The 18894-nt window shown below is 35.9% G+C and overlaps 1 protein-coding gene and 1 non-coding gene across 3 annotated transcripts in view; both read right to left on the reverse strand.

Moving 5' to 3' along the window:
• MANEA (mannosidase endo-alpha) overlaps positions 1-10593 on the reverse strand; it is a 30140-nt gene extending 19547 nt beyond the window's left edge. The window contains exons 1-2 of one of the 2 annotated variants that reach the window (XM_023205864.2): positions 10455-10593; positions 2670-3247 (exon numbers count right to left, since the gene is read on the reverse strand). In XM_023205864.2, coding sequence (XP_023061632.2) covers positions 2670-3213 — 544 coding nt within the window. In that variant the 5' untranslated portion in view covers positions 3214-3247; positions 10455-10593. The remainder of the gene's footprint in view (positions 1-2669; positions 3248-10454) is intronic. The other variant, XM_023205865.2, reaches the window with a different exon arrangement.
• A 3585-nt stretch (positions 10594-14178) lies between these two features.
• On the reverse strand, positions 14179-14308 carry LOC111538673. Its single transcript, XR_002730424.1, has one exon. It is a non-coding gene; the product is annotated as a small nucleolar RNA SNORA24 (small nucleolar RNA).
• Positions 14309-18894: the final 4586 nt, after the last annotated feature.

The raw sequence follows: 18894 nt of genomic DNA on the forward strand, positions 1-18894 counted from the left end.
AAACTTTAAAGAACCATTGTCTCTGTCAATCTAGCATAGTTTTTAGCCATATCAAGACAGTCTTGAAATAATAATAAAGACTTACATGTGATACAACTTTTTTGTAAAAAATAGAAAAAAAATCATTTGAAAAGATTCTCCTCCCAAAAGCAAATTAGTAAACAGAGACAGACACACACATATACATATTGACCACACACAGGTCAATGCTGTCTTAACTGACCTAGCCTATTTTATGTTATAATACATATAGAACATAGAAACTAAAGCTCTAAGTATACTATAAAGTTAAATTTTATAAATACTTGAAAAAAGTCCATACAAGGGAAACAACTCATCTTGCACATATCTGATATAGATTCATAGAATTCTACAGTGTTTTGTTCATCAAAGATTCTTGTGTTTCTCTAAATACATATCAGCTCCATGGTGAATTCATGCCTTTATGTAGAGCTAGAAAAATGTAAGAATACCCAATTTCCTCTTCTAGCTCTACTGGTAGGGGCACTAAAAAGATAAATGAAACTGAAACTGGAAGGTTTTACAAAGACCATATTAACAAACTGAAGAATTTTCAGGCACCAAGTTATATTTTTTCTATAATTCACCTGTGAGACAATATGACTGTATCTAAATATATGTAATTGGAGTGCCAGAAGGAAATGGAAGAGAAAGGTGAAAAGAGGCGGGAACAATAAGAATCAGTTAAGTTAAAGGGGTGTATTGTAAAAAGGTACAGTTATAAAATAAATAAAACAAATGAATAAAGTAAGCCAGAAGAAAATATAAAATAGAATAATATGCATATGGAATGTAAGAGAAGAAAAAGAGGGAAAAAAGAAACACAGACATGTGGAACAAATGGAAAATAAACAGAAAAATGGCAGATTTAAAATCACGTTTTATTATTACATTAAACGTAAATGAAATAAACAGACATAAAGAAAAGACTGTCAGAATAACTTTAAGAAACAGAAAAGTAAGACCGAATTACGTGCTACATGCCTAAAATTTGAAACAGCCCAAACACCTATCAACAGGTGAATATAAAAGCAAATTTGCAGGCCGGGCGCGGTGGCTCAAGCCTGTAATCCCAGCACTTTGGGAGGCCGAGGCGGGCGGATCACGAGGTCAGGAGATCTAGACCATCCTGGCTAACATGGTGAAACCCCGTCTCTACTAAAAAATACAAAAAACTAGCCGGGTGAGGTGGCGGGCACCGGTAGTCCCAGCTACTCGGGAGGCTGAGGCAGGAGAATGGCGTCAACCCGGGAGGCGGAGCTTGCAGTGAGCTGAGATCCGGCCACTGCACTCCAGCCCGGGCCACAGAGCCAGACTCTGTCTCAAAAAAACAAAAAAACAAAAAACAAACAAAAAGCAAATTTGCCAAAATCAAATAATAGAATATTTCTCATCAATAAAAATGATGAAGCTGGCGGGGCATGGTGGCTCACGCCTGTAATCCCAGCACTTTGGGAGGCCCAGGCGGGCGGATCACAAGGTCAGGAGATCGAGACCACGGTGAAACCCCGTCTCTATTAAAAATACAAAAAATTAGCCGGGCGCTGTGCCGGGTGCCTGTAGTCCCAGCTACTCAGGAGGCTGAGGCAGGAGAATGGCGTGAACCCGGGAGGCGGAGCTTGCAGTGAGCCGAGACTGCGCCAGCTTGGGTGACAAAAGCGAGACTCTGTCTCAAAAAAAAAAAAAAAAAAAGATGAAGCTATTGATACAGTTAAGTACATTTCAAAATATTGTGCTGAGCAAAAGACATACATATAAATGCTGAATGATTCTATTTTCACAAAGTAATAGAACACTCACAACTATTTTCCAGTGATAGAAATCAGGTCTGACAGAAATCAGATCACATAGAAATTAGATCCAGCTGATATGTATACAGTTTTCAGCGGTAGGGGAAAAGGTGGGCCTCCATAAAGGAATTATGATGAAACGTTTTGGGCTATAGAAATATTTTACTTCTCGGCCGGGCGCGGTGGCTCAAGCCTGTAATCCCAGCACTTTGGGAGGCCGAGACGGGCGGATCACGAGGTCAGGAGATCGAGACCATCCTGGCTCACATGGTGAAACCCCGTCTCTACTAAAAAATACAAAAAACGAGCCGGGTGAGGTGGCGGGCGCCTGTAGTCCCAGCTGCTTGGGAGGCTGAGGCAGGAGAATGGCATAAACCCAGGAGGAAGAGCTTGCAGTGAGCTGAGATCCGGCCACTGCACTCCAGCCTGGGCGACAGAGCGAGACTCCGTCTCAAAAAAAAAAGAAAAGAAATATTTTACTTCTTGATTGGGGTGGTATTCAAACAGGCATATACTTTTGAGTAATATCAATAAGCTGTAAACTTAAAGTGGGAAATTCATTGTATTTTATGAAAATCATAATTAAATAAAATTGAGAAAGTGAATTAAATTAGAAATCAACAATATATCCAGAAATCCTCCAAAATTTAAAAATTAAACAATATACACTAAGGGCAGTGTTAAAAGGTGGTTTCCTGGATGTTTAAAATCACACATACAGTTTAATTTGGAGGTATGAGCTTAACAATATAATTAATAATAATGTGAAAATTGACTAGTAATTTAAAGTTACACAAAACATTATTTATATGCCTATATGCAGACACAAACACACACATATATATACAGAATAATTACCAATTGAAGCTGAGCGCATTTGTCTCATGTGAGTTTCTGTAACAGAAGGATCCCGAGAACTGTAACTTCCCAATTCAGGATAAAAGCTGGAGCCAATGTCATCTGGAGGGTTGTGTCTCCCTTGTGGATAATTCTTGGCTATTCTAGGGTCCCAGTGCTCCAACACTGGATGATTCCAATGTATATATTTACCATCGAATTGTGGATTTCCATACCAACTGTAATAAAATACATGTAGATAATTATTCAGAGGTGGTAGTTCTTCCAAGTTAAGTTCAGGGGCTTTGGAAGGTTTCATAGTGATTTCAACACTTTTTAAATTCTTGGTATTTGTTTCACTGTTGATTCTGTCCCTCTTTCGGAAATCAAAACTTTTCCCCAAATGAATAGTTCGTTGATGAAGTTCTGGAAGAAGGTCAAGTCCAAAAGGAGCTCCAAAAGTAGCTGTATTTGGTCTCAGCATTTTTAAACCCATCATCAGAGAGAAAATAAATAGAATAAAAAGTGCCAAAATGATGCAAGTCCTTCTCCGAAACTTTGCCATGATGACATACTTTAAACTCCAAAATAGTGTTTTGCTGCAATTTATTAAAAAAAGATAATTAGTGTTATCGACATTATTTTCCAATGTATTCAACATGAAAACTAAAATCCATAAATTTCATTACGTTGATTAATATTGATTTCATCATATATTGGTGAAATCAAGAAAGTGAAGTAAGATATTAATTATATCATCATGTACAAATGTCTACAGTAAGGGTCTATGACTAGAATAAATGGCAATATTAATTTGGATATATCACCATGTACATGCCAGTTACATTTAGTCAGACGAACCTTTAGGAAATTTTATTTATGAAATTAAAATATGTTTTCCATTACTTGAACAGATTATATGTATACTGAATGTAGGAAGGGAACATTCTATGTATATGAACTAAAATTTTATTTTTAAAAATCATTATTTATTGTAGAGACAAGGTCTATGTTGACCAAGCTGGTCTTGAACTCTTGGGTTCAAGCAATCCTCCTGTCTGAGCCTCCCACATTACTGGGATTACAAGTATGCATCACCACACCCCTCGCCTGAACTAAAATTTTCTAAATCTAAGTGTAAAATTTACAAATCACAGTTAATAAAAAGGAAATACTTATGAGTATATAAAAATCCCAGTCATTAAACAGATTTTCCAAAACTTTTTTAACTAAGATAACCATTTCATAAAAGGCAAAAATTACAAATTTGGAATAACATTTTGAAGTGAAACAGAATCGGACAAAAATTTGTAAATGACAGTAGAGAAAGAAAGAATAATCACAAGTAAGATATTCCCAATTTTTAAAAGAAATTCAGTAGGCTGGGCATGGTGGCTCATGCCTGTAATCCCAGCACTTTGGGAGGCTGAGGCAGGAGAATCACTTGAGTTCAGGAGTTCGAGACCAGCCTGGACAACCACAGGGAGACTTGATCCCTACAAAGTTTTTTTAAAAATTGGCTGGGCATGGCGGTGTGTGCCTGTAGTTCTCCAGCTACTCATGAGCCTGAGAGGGGTGGATTGCTTGAGCCCAGGACTTCAAGGCTGCAGTGAGCCATGATTGTGCCACCACACTCCAGCCTGGGTGACAGAGCAAGAAATCATCCCCCAAAATAAAATTAATTTATGACTCTGCAAATCTTACTGAACAGAGGTTATAAAAAATAATTTATAACTTCTGAAATGGTACTATGTGTTTTTGTTTTAGTAAGTATGTTTATGGACATATATTAATGCAGTGCTACTTGGCTAATTAAGAAAAGACACTACTGTTGTGTGTGTATATATATGTATGAGTATATGTATATAGGTACATATACATCATACAAATGAAGTATTCAAGTCTTTTTATATACAAATTTCTTATTAGAAAGTTATTTGGCACAATGCTGACACTGATTGCTTTATAAAATATGAGTTCTATGATACATCATGGTGCTGTTATTCTAGAGAATTAAGTTAGAATAGACTAACTCCAATAGAAAAGACAGACAAGTAAAACTTCCTACAAACTGCTGCTTCTATTCTACGTGTATTTAAGAAACACTAAAGTAACCAAGTGTATTTCTTTAACAGCTAAAATCTTAAGGCCAATCCTGTTTAATTGTGAATAGTGAATAATATAAAGAACAATATAAAAGATTAGTATAAAAGACATATGTGTGGCTTAGGACATATGTCTAGTTTAAAACATATAAAGCAAACATTCAAAAAGAAATCTGCCAGCTTAAAAGCTCTTTTCCACTTCTTGTGTTTCCTGTGAATCACCAGTCCTGCCCTTCTCCCTGCCTAAGGGCAACTGCTTGACTTTTGTGTTTTCTATTACACCTCTTCTTTCTTTATAGTTTTCCCACCACACAAGCATATCTTACTAAAGTTAATTGTATTTTGTCGGTTTCAAACTTTAAGCAAGTATGGTGTGTGTACATATATATATTATATATGTGTATATATGTATACTATATACACAATACGTATACCATGCATATATATCAAAGCATGCAGCTACATAAACATGTGTATGTGTACACATGCATGTACATACATGTGTATTTACATATTATGCATTTTGTTATATGTGGACACATATTTACATATAATATAAATATGTATGATTATATATAATTAAATGTATTTAAATTCATAAAACTCTTGGGAAACAGTATTAATTACTACATCTTTTCTGACACTTTACCTGGTATCCTAACTCTTCCACATCCCTGCATTCCATCATATCAGTTCCCTCCCTCTCTAATAAAAAGCTATGTAAATGAACTTTCAGTAAAGGAATAGGTAGACAAGTCTGGAGATTTTGTTTTAATAACTATATACATACTGGTAAAACGTTCCTCCAGAAGGTATCTAATTAATTACAAATGGGGACATAATAACAATGGAAAACCTACCAAAACACCAATTTAAACTAGTGATCAAAATTGACTTTATCAGTTAAGTTTGAATAAATAAGTATGACCATTAGTCTCCAGAGAAGCTGTGCTGAGAAAAACACAGAATCACTGCTGTGACATTCCTGTTAAAAATTAATCCAGATCCTGCCTCAGCCTCCCAAGTAGCTAGAACTACAGGTGTCAGCCACCAAGCCTGGCTAATTTTTTTGTATGTTTTTTAGTAGAGATGGGGTTTCATGGTGTTAGCCAGGATGGTCTCAATCTCCTGACCTCGTGATCCGCCCGCCTCCGCCTCCCAAAGAGCTGGGATTACAGGCATGAGTCATTGGGCCGGGCCAGGCAGAGCTGGCAGTGAGCAGAGATCGCGCCATGCATTCCAGCTTGGGCAACAGAGCAAGACTCCATCTCAAAAACAAAAAAAAAATTAAGCCAGATCTAATCACGAGGATGCATCAGACAATATATTAAAGAGAGGAAACCCACATACACATAAACACACATATACATATATGCACACCACATACATACACTATATATAATGTATGCTTACATACAATGCAACATATAATAAGTAAGGGCGTGTGTGTGTGTGTGTGTGTGTGTACAATGGTAAGCAAATGTGGTAAAATATTACCATTTGGTGAATGTGCAGGAAAAGTATACAGAAATAGTTTGTGCTATTTATCCCAGCAGTAAACCGAAGGATGTGAGCTGTTAACATACCAGCTTATTTCCGGAAAGGCTAAGTCATAAGGTCTTTCAAACCCTCTACTCCATGACTCTAGGAAGTGAAATTTCTACATGTGAGTTGTGGCAGTCCTGTTGCACTAATAGGTATAAAAGGATTATACAACCATTTTGGCATGCCATTGTAATTTGTTGTCTGAAATTTTTAAATTATTGACATCACAACAAATATTTCCCTTTGCTTAAAGAAAGGGAGAATTTTGATGAGACATGAAGCAAAAATAATACTTTGGATGTAATATCATATCAACTATTATGATATATAGTATCATATCAACTGTATTGAAGATACACACAGAAGGAAATATACTTAAACATGTAAAATAGTTATGTCTGGGTGATACAACAGTGATTTTCTTACTATTTTCAAAAAGTAAAACATAATACTTCCTAAGGAAACAGTCCGGATAGGTATTCTATAAGGAAAAAAACAATGGTAATGAATATTGGAAGAGCTACAGAAACAGGAAAAATAACTAACAGATTTAGAAATTAGTAAGGCATTGATTTTTGAAATGTTGACTTCAGCTGAATGGCGAGATGCATGAAAGATCAAGATATATAATAAATCTGAAGATGTAAATTCAAATCAGTCACGCTTAGTTGTGTGATCCTGGGTAAGTCACTTAGCTTTTTCTTTAAAAAGAAGGTATCTATTTTGCCTACTGATAAAACTGTCTTGTGAATCATGCAAGACAATTTGAAACAGTAATATTTTATCAAACAGTAAACACTAATGAATTTATAAATAAATGAAAAGTGAAGAAATATAGGGAAAAAAGGAAATTTACAAAAAATTTCTTAGGTTCATTTTCTAGATCTACACATGAATACAAAGCACAAAATGTCCATTTATGGAAGCTGGTTTTTTTTTTCTCTCTCTCCCTCTCTCGCCTATAAATGTAATTTCTTAAGCTGATCCCTCTGTCTTCTCATTTTACATTACTTCATTCATTCAATTAAAATGTGTGTTTATCACATCATTATAGATGACACACAAGTTCAATTTTAAGAGATATCTACTGGCTCTGGCTCAACCTCCGTATCTCAATTAAGTCATCTCAATCTAAATAAACACAGATGGGCACTGAGATTTAAAATATGAGCTCTGTAGTTCAAATGCCTGAGTTCAAATTCCAGCTATGCCATTTTTTAGTTATCTGACCTACAAAACCGACCTGATCCTTCTGAGTTCCTTTCCTCACCTATAAAATGAGCTATTACTTCACTCATAGGATTTTTGTGAGGATAAAATTAGTTAATATTGTAAAACTCTCAGAATCATGTGGCTTAGTATAAGACTAAATAAATATGAGCAATTGTTTATGATGATGATTAAAGATGGGTGTCTGGGAAGCAATTAAAATAGAACACATTTTACTCTAAGTGCCTATTCTCTATATGACCAACTACTGAAATACCAGTCACCTTCAAGTCAACGTTGAAATGCTGCCTCTTCTTGATACCTCTCCTGATTCCACAGTGGAAAGTACTTACTCCTCAACTCCTCATATATTTCACTGTTAACAGTATTTACTTTTTAAATTGTCATTTCTTATGTATTATATCATGCTGTGCATTTATATTTATATTCCCTACTAGATTGCTCCTTAAGTTTCAGAAATAGAGTCTTTATCTTCACATTCTAGTAGAGTATAACATATCTTTCACATAGTGTTAAGTGTTCAGCTTAAAAAAGTTAATTTCTGGCTCTTTAGTGTTTCATTGGTATTTTGGCAGTATATATAATACATGTATGTGTATATATGTGTGTGTGTATATATGTATATATAGGCTGTGTGTATATATAGACTACTGACCATATACACACTTGATAAGTTTACAGTGTATACTGAACATATTATAAAGAATCATAAAGATCCAATAATTTTAAAAATCCAATTTAATGAAAAAAATCATCTTCAACACTGCAAAACCACAACGACCCTTGAGATGCCTAAAATATCTGATCTTGCACAAAAGGGGTGGAGGAACTAATTTAGCTTCAATAAAAGAAAAGTTTTATAAGTCACCATAGAAAAAAAAATTACAAGTTAATTGCAGATATATGTTTCCAAATCAGGGACCTACTCAAAGTATTGGCTACTGAAAATCTGTTTTCTCCTCAAAAGGCTGTTTACATTACTCATACACAATAGGTTCTTTTGAACCTATAGCTTCTATTTTTTTAGTTTTGTGCTTTTAATTCTTTAAAATGCTGACTTGAAGCTTAGTGATGTCTAATAAAAAAATTATTGGACATATCCAGCTAGCTAAGAGACCCCAAGAGATTGAGAAGCAGGGTGGTATGAATTACTACTTCAAAAATTATTTGCTTTTATCATGCAACTCAGAAAATCCAAAAAGACTGCCCCTTTTAATTATTATTAACTAAATTAAATCACACAGATTTTTGGTGCTTTTTAAAAACTATATATTGTTTTCTTCTAATTTTATTTTGTATGAAGCCACCGGAGATAAATATAACTCAGTAGTAGAAGACACATCTGGAACTTTCAAAATCAGTTTCCAAATCAATCCTTGCCCAGGTCAGTTTTATTGTAAACACTTGTACCCTCTGGTTAACAGAAATTCAGTTAGGTTTAGATTCATTCTTCCTTTCTAATCTTCACAACAACCTATGAAGTAGAATTTCTTTTAACTTCATTTTACAGATGATGAAACTGAGCAGTTGGTAACTTTTTCAAAAATCTCTGGGTCAGCAAATGGCCAAGCAACCAATCTAAGGTTAATCACCTAGCAAGGAGCAGATCAAGTCTGGCTCAAGAACTCAAGTTCTTGTCTATATGCTATCTCCCTTCCTTCAAGGTATTAGATATCAAATTTAGAGGATACACCACAGTTATTTTTGTGACGTAAGATGAAAGCTGCTGCTATATGGTTATGTTTTCAATTAAGGATTATGTACTTAATAAACAATGATTAACTGTTACCTACTCCATAAACTGTGGCCCAAACTTAAAACTAAAGACAGCCTATTCTATTTTCTGATCATACATTCACCATTCATCACACAAATAACAGCAACAGCTCTGGAAATGGTGTTTTCATTGTTGTGATTTTTTGTTTTGGGGGGTGTTTCTTTGCATTGAGCCTGGAAATCCACAAATTCACAGCACTCCTGCTTTTTTCAGGTGTGATACACCTGAAATAGATGTATTGTCATGAAAGTGATTTGCAAACAACGTGACACAGTATCACCAATATCTAGGTTTTACTTTACATATTTTTTCAAACTACTGCCCCAAAACTTTAACGTGAAGAGCCTATTTCAGTCCCGTTTTTCTTATTTTCAAGTTCATAATCAACATTATCCCCCCCTTGCTGTTTTATAGCACTTCCACATTTTCATGTTTAACACTTATCCGTAGGGTCTTGCAACAACAAAACCAAACAGTTACCAACTGCCTGTACTTCAAGTTGCTTCTTTGGAAAAAGGAACACCAAAAACACTAATCCAGCATTGTCGTATCCCCAGACTTAGCAAAGGGTAAGAGTCTAAGATGACAGTGCCAAACACGTTAACGGGTGAATTGAAAAACCATCTCCAGCGGCCTGGCCATCCGGCGGTCTCCTCCGGATGCCCAGAGGCGCTGAAACAGGCGACAGCAACCTTTCCACTGCACCCTGAGCCCAGCAAGCCTCGGTCGTTCCACCCTCCTGGTCGGCTCAAGGCTCAGAGGCAGTCTTGGGGAACAAGGAGAAGGTGCTGAAAAAGGCTTTCATCCGTCCCGAATTAATAACCGAGACGACAGGAGGTTCCGTTTCAAAGAGGAGGTGGCGACGAGGCCGGTGGGGTGGGGATAAAGCAGTGTAAAAGGCAGTAGAACCAACGCAGACTAATACAGGCTTAAGAGTGACAGCGTAGGTTAATGGGGGACCTGGGGGGCTACAGACTCGCTGCTCGGCGCCACCGGCTGCCTGCCAGAGGGGCGCTGGGTCAAAGGACGCCAGGAGGCAAGCCGCCACCAGATTGGTTGGCGGGCGAGCGCGCAGGCGCCCGCTGTGGACCTCGTGCCCCTGCCGCCACCGCCGCCGCCTCCACGGGTCCGAATCCTGCAGCTACTCACCAGCGTCGGGTAATCCGCTTCCTGCGGGGACTCGGCCAGAGGAGAGGTTGAGACCCGGAACAGAGAGCAGGCTGTAGCCGCGCCGCGAGCCCAGGCAGCCCTTCCTCCCCGAAGGCGCGCGCAGAGCGTTCCGGGAGCTTTCGGGGGCGGGACGGGCAGGGGCGGGGTCACGCAGCGGGCGGGGCTCGGGGGTCTCCCGGAGCCTCCAGTAGCGGGTCTAAGAGGCCTAGGACTGGAGCGGCGCGGAAGAGAAGACTGTGTTTCGGGCTTTCTGTGAGAGGGGAAAGACGTGTAGATGCACTCCCGTCCTATTTCTGCAAGTAGAACTCACTGCCCTTAGAAACGGTCTTCTGAGGCTCAGTTGGGCGGCTCTAACTGTATTACAGAGGACACATTTTTGTTTGTTTTTATGTGAAACATTCACAAGTTGCTTGTAACCCGAGTATACTGGTTTTCAAACTTTCTAAGTTGAGGAACTGTTTTGATTTTTTGAAAAACAGAACTTTACTTGGAAGCCCAAGGTAGGCAGATGCGGATGGCGTTTTTAATTTGCGAATGTATTCTATAAAGTCACATCTGTACTGAAATACTAGAAATAATTGATAAGTCAGATGTAAAGAACAAGAACTTTTGAAATAGGATTACAACTGAAGGTTTCCGTCTTACATTCGCTTCAGAAAACAAGAAAATGCTATCTTTTATTTGCTTGCATAGTAACAGGAAATCCTTATTCAAGCTAGAACTTGCTGATGTGAACCGTTTTATAAGGGCTCTCCTTAAAAATACTTTTTATGCCAATTTTAATTGGGAAATATACATGTGAGTATATCTCATATGCATATCTTAAAGAAGAAGAATGAAAAATGCCCAGGTACCCACTACAGAGATTAAGAAAAAGAAAAAAAATACCAATATTTTTGAAGCCTTCTAGAAAGGCCTCTCTAAAAGCATCTCCTTCCTTCCATTCACCGTTATGATGATTTTTATATTGCTTATTCCGTTGCATTTCTGAAAATAGTTACATATGTACGATTCCCTAAAAATACTTTTTTCCTGGTTTTATATTTTATATGTGAATCATTCTTCATTTTTCCCCTTTTTTCACTACCCATTTAGATTTTGAGAGGTTTTGAGATTCATCTATATACAAGTCCGTTTCCTATGAACTAGACTGGCACATCGTTGTCCTTCTGCTATTGTTAGACTTTTAAGTTTTTGCTGGCAAGAGCATCTGATTGCTCTTTTAATTTGCATTTGCCCTTTTTTTAAAGCCTGTTCTTACTTTTGTCTCATTTTTTATTAAATTGCTTGCTTTTGAAAATTATTTTGTAGATAATATTTAGTTTTTCTAGTTTAATTCTCTCTTGTAAGTTACATGGGTTTCAAATGTCTTCTCTTAGTTTATGGGCTGTCCAGTTCTTATGATGTTTCTTGATTGTCAAAAGCTTTATACTTCAGTATACAGCTTTTTGAATTTAATAATATTTTACATTTTAATTTTGTGCTTTTTGCTTTCTTGCTTACAAGATTCTTCCCAATATAAGATCAGAAACTATTCTTTCTTCTACAAGTTTAAAAGTTTAATTGTAACAATTTTAGACACAGAAAAGGACAAATAATAACATAATGAACACCCATGCACTCTATGTATTAAAACATTTTGCAAGCCCCTCCTCCTAATGATTCTTCTCTAAAATTGCTTTAACTATACTTGACTCCTTACTCTTTCATTTAAATTTTAGGATGAGCCAGCCAAGATCCATTTTTAAAAATTGGATTTTAATTGGGCATTTTATTCAACTTAAGAATTGAATTTAAAGATTATTTTAGTGACATGTCTTATCTATGAACATGGTATATTTATTTTATTCAAGTACTTTATGTGCTACTCTGCTTTGTAATTTATTGACTATCTTTCATTATATTGCCTCCTAGTTTTATTACTAAAATTAGAGATCTCTGTCTTTAAACTCTATTTGCTAATTGTTCAGTCACATTGTATTAAAAGAGCATCAATTTCAATATATTGGTACCATCTCCAGAAGCTTTGCTGAATTTTTTTGATTGCTTGCTTTATTTCCTTGTTACATCTTTGGATGACCTATATAGGTAATCATATCATTTGTAAGTAGGAATAGTGGTTTCCTTCTTTCTCTTTTTAAACCACTTATTCAGTTTTTTCTTTTATTTATTAACAGAGCATCCAGTGCAATGTTTAATGGAAGTAGTAATGGCATCTTGTCCCATTCCTCTCTTTACTGAGATACTGCTAACATTTTATAATGATAACAATGTTTGCTGTGGGTTTTTGGTAAATACTTTATCAGGATTATTAAGTGTTCAGTTTGCAGTTCATAATGTTTTATTGTTTGCTTTTGTTTTTAACCATGAGTGACAGCTTAATTGATTAAATGCTTTTCATGCATCCATTGAGATAATCATTGTTTCCTATTCTAATATATTTATGGGAATGATTAATACATTTTCTGATGTCAAATGAGAGGGAGAGGATTTTATTTTATAAATATGTTAATGCATGCTCACTTGTTTAAAAACCGGGCACTTTATGACTGCCAGTGTAAATAAATAAGGGCAAGTAGATTCTCATTGCATCACCCTCTGTATCTGTCAGATTCATTGCACAATGGTGTTTATAAACTGGATTAGAATTGCTGCTAATGCCCCATCTTGTAACTCTGACTGCTCTACCTATCCCCTGCTATTGTCAGGGAATGTTGAGGTGGCAATGATAGAAATAATGTTGTTAATATTCTTTTTTTCTTTCACATCACTTTTTTCACAAAGTGTTTTTATGTATTTTTTTTTTTAACTTGACATCACTGGAAAGTAAGCAAACATGTTTTGTTATAATTATCACATATATAATGTTTTTGCATTCTAAATCTTGATTTTATTTTCAAATATGGGATGGCCATAATAGCTGCCACATCCAATTTTTTTAATCTCTCATGTATACATTTATTTTTAATTAGTTCAATAATTTTCTGAATGTAAACAGTATAGAATTTAGTAAGTTAATAAGCACTGATGGGAAAGGTCTCCAAGATAAATGAGCAAGTGATTAGTATGTTACTACTTACAAGAGAAGTTCATGTTATATTAATATAAATTTTAAATATATATGTGCATGTATGATATATAAAAATATCTGGAAGGATATATGCATTGTTACCCATAGTGATGTAAGGGCAGGGGAATGAAGAATTTTCTTTTTTACTCTCTGTAGTGCTGTTTTTTTTTTTTTTAATATGAGCCCATATTTATGTATTTTTTAAATTAAAAATACAGCACCAGAAGAATATGCCATTCATCCAATAGATGGTTTCTTGGAAGGAAAGAGCTGCATATAAATTCATTTGTATCGTAAATAGACTTTTTTTATTTTTTAGCCACATGAATTAAGCATTTTATTTAATTATCAAGGACCAACTTAAATATTACTTTAAAAAATTCAGTTCTATATTGAAAATAGGTATCCTGAAAACTTCCAGAACATTATTCGGAACACCTGTTTCCCCAACTAAGCTAAATCCATTGCTAGATGCTGAATAGACTTCGCCCATTACCACTTTGGATTTCTTGATAGTCTTATGTTTCCATCTTCCATCGTAATGTGTTCAGCTCAGCTTCCTAGAAACATTTGAACAATGGTTTAGAAAAGTTTGCCTAATAATCTGGCACCCTCCAGATTTTTAACAGTGAATAATGTTACTTGTGCAAGTCAGAATCTGATACTGATGATAAATGGTGACAGCTTTGCCAATAAATAAGAATATGCTCTTCCATGGCTAGGAAGGGAGACTGCCACAGCTGACATAAACAGACATTTTAAGTGTGTTGCATCAGGAGTAATCAGTCACTGAGAGTCCAAAGACAAAAATGATCCAAAGAAGGAAGAATGAAAAAAAAAAATCCCCCATTTTTTTCTTTTTTGTCAAATTCTTGTATGGAAGGATTCTAACACAATAAACTAATAGTAGCCTTTGGTTTATTCTAAAGGCATTTATTAAAATCATAGTCCCCACCCCACAAGATCCTTGAGGTTTAATCCTATCTTGCTACTAGAAAAGCAGCAGCCGTTTATCTTATCTTTTTGACATCAGCATTGAAGAGTCTTCTTTGTATTTCCCAGACCTAAGCAAACAGTTATACCTTCAACCATCTTTTTCTTGCCTCTATTTCAGTGGGCCCTATTGTTTGTCTCCTGATTATTTCATGTCTATTTTTCCCCTGTCCTAGAAGTTTCATTAGTATTTCCTAGCCATATGCCATTTATATCTTTGCTCATTATTCCTCTCACTGAAGATGAGAAATCAATTTCTGTCCATATCCTCTCCACTTACATTAATCAGAGATATATTTTGTAAGCAATAGAAACTGAATCTAGAAAACCTAAAAACAAATAGACTATGCAAAAAGTTACAGAATTTAGCATGAAGAAGAAGGCTAGTACATTAGGTAATGGCAATGGGTAGGAAACAAGAGGGGCTAGGAAATTGGGAACACAGCCTCATATAACAGTATAGATTAGGGCACTGCTGCTTTCAGGGCTGCCCTGAAGTCAATGCTGCTGACACCACTATGAGTGACTTCTCAACTCTGCCTGTGTTATCTACCTTGTTGCTTCAAGATTCAAATTTTGGATTGAGATCATTTGATTAGCTTACTCTAGGCTGTATGTCTTTTCCTCCATAGCCTCCTTGAAGTAGAGCCCAGAACTTTTGGCTTATTTAATGGGAAATTGGGCACAAAACACACAATACAATATTCTTCCAAAAACTTGAAGGATCTTTAGATTCTAAGTAGTAACAAAATAAAATAAATCCCCAAATAGTCCAATTATCCATCACCGTATGCTTCACTGTCCATATAAAGTCTATTTTATACTTACTGATTATTTTATTCTTTTAATCCCTATACATTTATAGGGAGTAATATGAAACAGCAATAATTTCTTAATTAACTAAATTGTTCTGTTCTTTTCATCATATCTTGTGTTTATGAAGGTGTAACTGGGATATTCCTTGACACAATTTCGGATGCAAAGAATGTAACTCCAAGAAGTGCCATGAGTAAAACACTAAAGTTTCCACCAGTTTATAGCAGCAGATAATTAAGAAAGCTAAACTTTCATTGTTCCCCCTAATGCTCTCTAATCCTTTCACTGCACCTACCAGCATCCTGACAGCAAGGAATCCATTCTAACTCTGTCTCACATAAATTCACGAACTATGATCAGACCAAGGAAAAAACTTGCCTTGGTAGGCCATGATTAAAATTCACTGGCCTCGTAGTGGTCACAGGTTTTAGGGTGACTTCTTGATGCATTAGATAAGGCTCTTCTAAGAATTGATGTACGTAACCCAGAATTAAACACAGTGTAGGTAACTTCTAACTAAACAGGCCAAGCCCCTTTGGTGAAAGTTTTTCTCATTCTCTGATCCAAGTACTTGCCCAGGTCATGGCCCTCCTGAGTGATGGATATGGGAGAGGGTTCTGCCTTCCTGAATAAAGAAGGCAGAAAGTTCACCTCTGATTGAATGATGCTGTTAGATGCCAATGCATTGATTTACTAGATATGGAACATTTCTCCTTAAGGAAACCCTATCCTGAAGGAAGCCCTATTCTGCAAACAGGCATGGTGGCAGCTAAGGCAGATGCATGTCTTTAGTGGAAAACAGAGCCAGCAGGAAGATGTAGCACTTCCTGAGTTCGGAAATGACTCCACCAGTTGATATAGGGCCTCTCAGTGTGTTGATGGAAGGAAGTCCCATGTTTTATGACTGAGCATTAGTGTCATACCACAATCAGCCACTCCCCAAATGTTGCATCACTCAAACTCCAGGTTTTACAGAGAATTTCCTAAGGTATTAGGTTTGGGTTTCTTCCTTCATAGGATGCCATGAGTTTTTTAAACAAACCAACCTAATCTTTCTCTTGCCATGATACCACCCTCTTCTGCCATGCAAAAAGAAGCAGTTTGCAAAAGTCAGTAAAAGAAAAAAAAATGCCTTGTTATTTCTCAAAATAGATGAGCTCACTTGTCTTCTATTTATATAAGAGAGACCACAGTAATTCTTCTCAACAGTATCAGCTACAAGGTGATTTTCTGTGCCTGCTTATTCTAAGAAGTAGTGGCAATTTCTCTTGTTAAAAGAGAAAAAGAAAAAAAATATACATTTACTCACTGATAAACATTTTTCTGTAAGAGAACCCAATTAAATAGCAGGCCTGTGTTGTATACATCTTTTATACACCCTGTAATGTCAGGTTCCATGAAAGCAGTTCCAGAGATTGTCTAATTCAGAGCTGGGGCTCCAACTCCCAACACATAGTAGGTGCTTATAGGCTTATAGTAGGATGATAAAAATTCACAAAGATATAGAGGTCCTAATCTTCTGAACCAGTGAATAATAATTCAAATGGCAAAAGGGACTTTGCAGGTGCGAGGAGGGATCTTGAGATGAGAGTTGTCTGGATGGGCCCTAAATATAATCACATATGTCTTTATAACAGGGAGGCAAAGGGAGATTTGACAAAGAAGGCGGCAGTGGGACTACTGAAAAATGCTAGGCTGCTGGCTTTGAAGATCAGACTAGGGACCAAAAGTAAAGGAAAGCAAGTATTTAATTCAAGCCCTAAAAGCTGGAAAAGGCAAGAAAAACTTTCAGAAGGGAGAGTGACCATGATAATACCTCAGTTTCAGCCCAGTGAAACTGACTTCAGACTTCTGACCTCCTGAACTGCAGGAGAATAAATGTATGCTTTTTAAGCTACGAAGTTTCTGCTAATTTGTTCTAGCAGCCACAGGAAACTAATACAGTTTTCAACAAATATGTGTTGAATAAATAAATAAATGAACAGTAGGGATTCAGTAAATATTACATTAATTATAAGATGCCCAGATTGGTTCTTTGAATGTGAGAGAGACATCATTCTTTAGTGTATCTGCAGAGTGAAAGCTAAATGCATTAATATAAACCGTTCTTATTTACCAATTTTTATTCTGGTTGTTTTTGTTGGTTTTGGTTTGTTGAGATGGGCAAACATGTTAGCTTCATAATAAGTTTTTAAATTTTGTTATGCATTTATTCACAATGTTAAGGGGTGCCTACTTTCAGAATACATATATTCATGACAAATCTCTACCTCCTAGGAGTTTGCCATCTACCAAGAAACACAGAGATACACAGTGTGTGGTTTATATTATCTACTTACCACTGTTTGGGTTACTTTAATTATTTTTGTGTATATGTCTGTATCTCAAAAGTTTTTGTGCCCCTGCAAGGCAGTCTTTTCTGCATTCATCTATTTACAGCATCTAGCACAATGCTTTCCACATAGCTAGACTTCAGAAATACTTAATTGAATGTATCTAGTGGCCAGAAATTCGTGCTTTATTGACTGAGTAAGGAATTAAGGAAACACACAGTGTAAGAGTGTGTGGGGGGAAGTGTGTATTTGTGTGTGTGTGTGTATTTATACATATGTATGATAATTTGGTGGTAACATTTTGCTGTTCTTGGTTTTCAAAATAAATTCCCTGAGTATGATGTCTTTTAAAATAAGGATATGCAACAATAAAAGCAAAGCTTATCGATTTACCATTTATAATTTTACAGCAAAAATTTTTATATATAAATATGCTTATATTTTATATAAATTATTTGTACATATGTATTCATATAATCTATATGTATTTATATATAATTTACATGTATTCTATATATGTGCTATCTCTAATATTTTCTGATTCATAGAAAAAGATAATGTGCTCCCAAAAATATGTGCTAAAAATACATAATACAAATTTCGTACATACATTTGTACTGCTTTTGTGGGTATAGAATTTGTTACGAGATACAACATGTCTTTATTCCACAACATTGACTTTTTTTACGATTTATATAACTTGATCAGGAAAAGTATAGAAATAAAGATCAAAACAATGTGAAAATAGTGACTGTAAAATATTTTTCAAGTGACAGTGATATTATTTCATTAAAAACACAAGATAAGGAAATTTTATTCTGGGTTTATTTACCAAGGAACAAAATATTTTGGCTTCTCTTAATTTTTTATCCTTCAATTGTGATTTCTTTCTGCATCTGTTCAAGCTGCCCAGATAACTCTCATCTTCGTAGTTGTCGCTGTGGCATTTTTGCCTCCAGACCTGAGATTTATTTTCCCTCAAGCTCCTACTGTGGGCAGCTCAGTGGTATTCCCTATACTAATCTGTAGCTCCAAAAGCTCTTACTGCCCGGCAGTACCTGGCTTAGGCTACTTATTAACTTCCTGTCTAATTTCCACAGTCTTACATATGCTGGAACTTTGTTGGATTTATGGCAACTCATAGAATTCTAGACTATTAAGAGACATTAAGTTTGAGCCGGACAATTTTACTTAGTAGGATAATCTC

The sequence above is a fragment of the Piliocolobus tephrosceles genome, chromosome 5, assembly GCF_002776525.5.
Source record: "Piliocolobus tephrosceles isolate RC106 chromosome 5, ASM277652v3, whole genome shotgun sequence".
NCBI lineage: Eukaryota > Metazoa > Chordata > Mammalia > Primates > Cercopithecidae > Piliocolobus > Piliocolobus tephrosceles.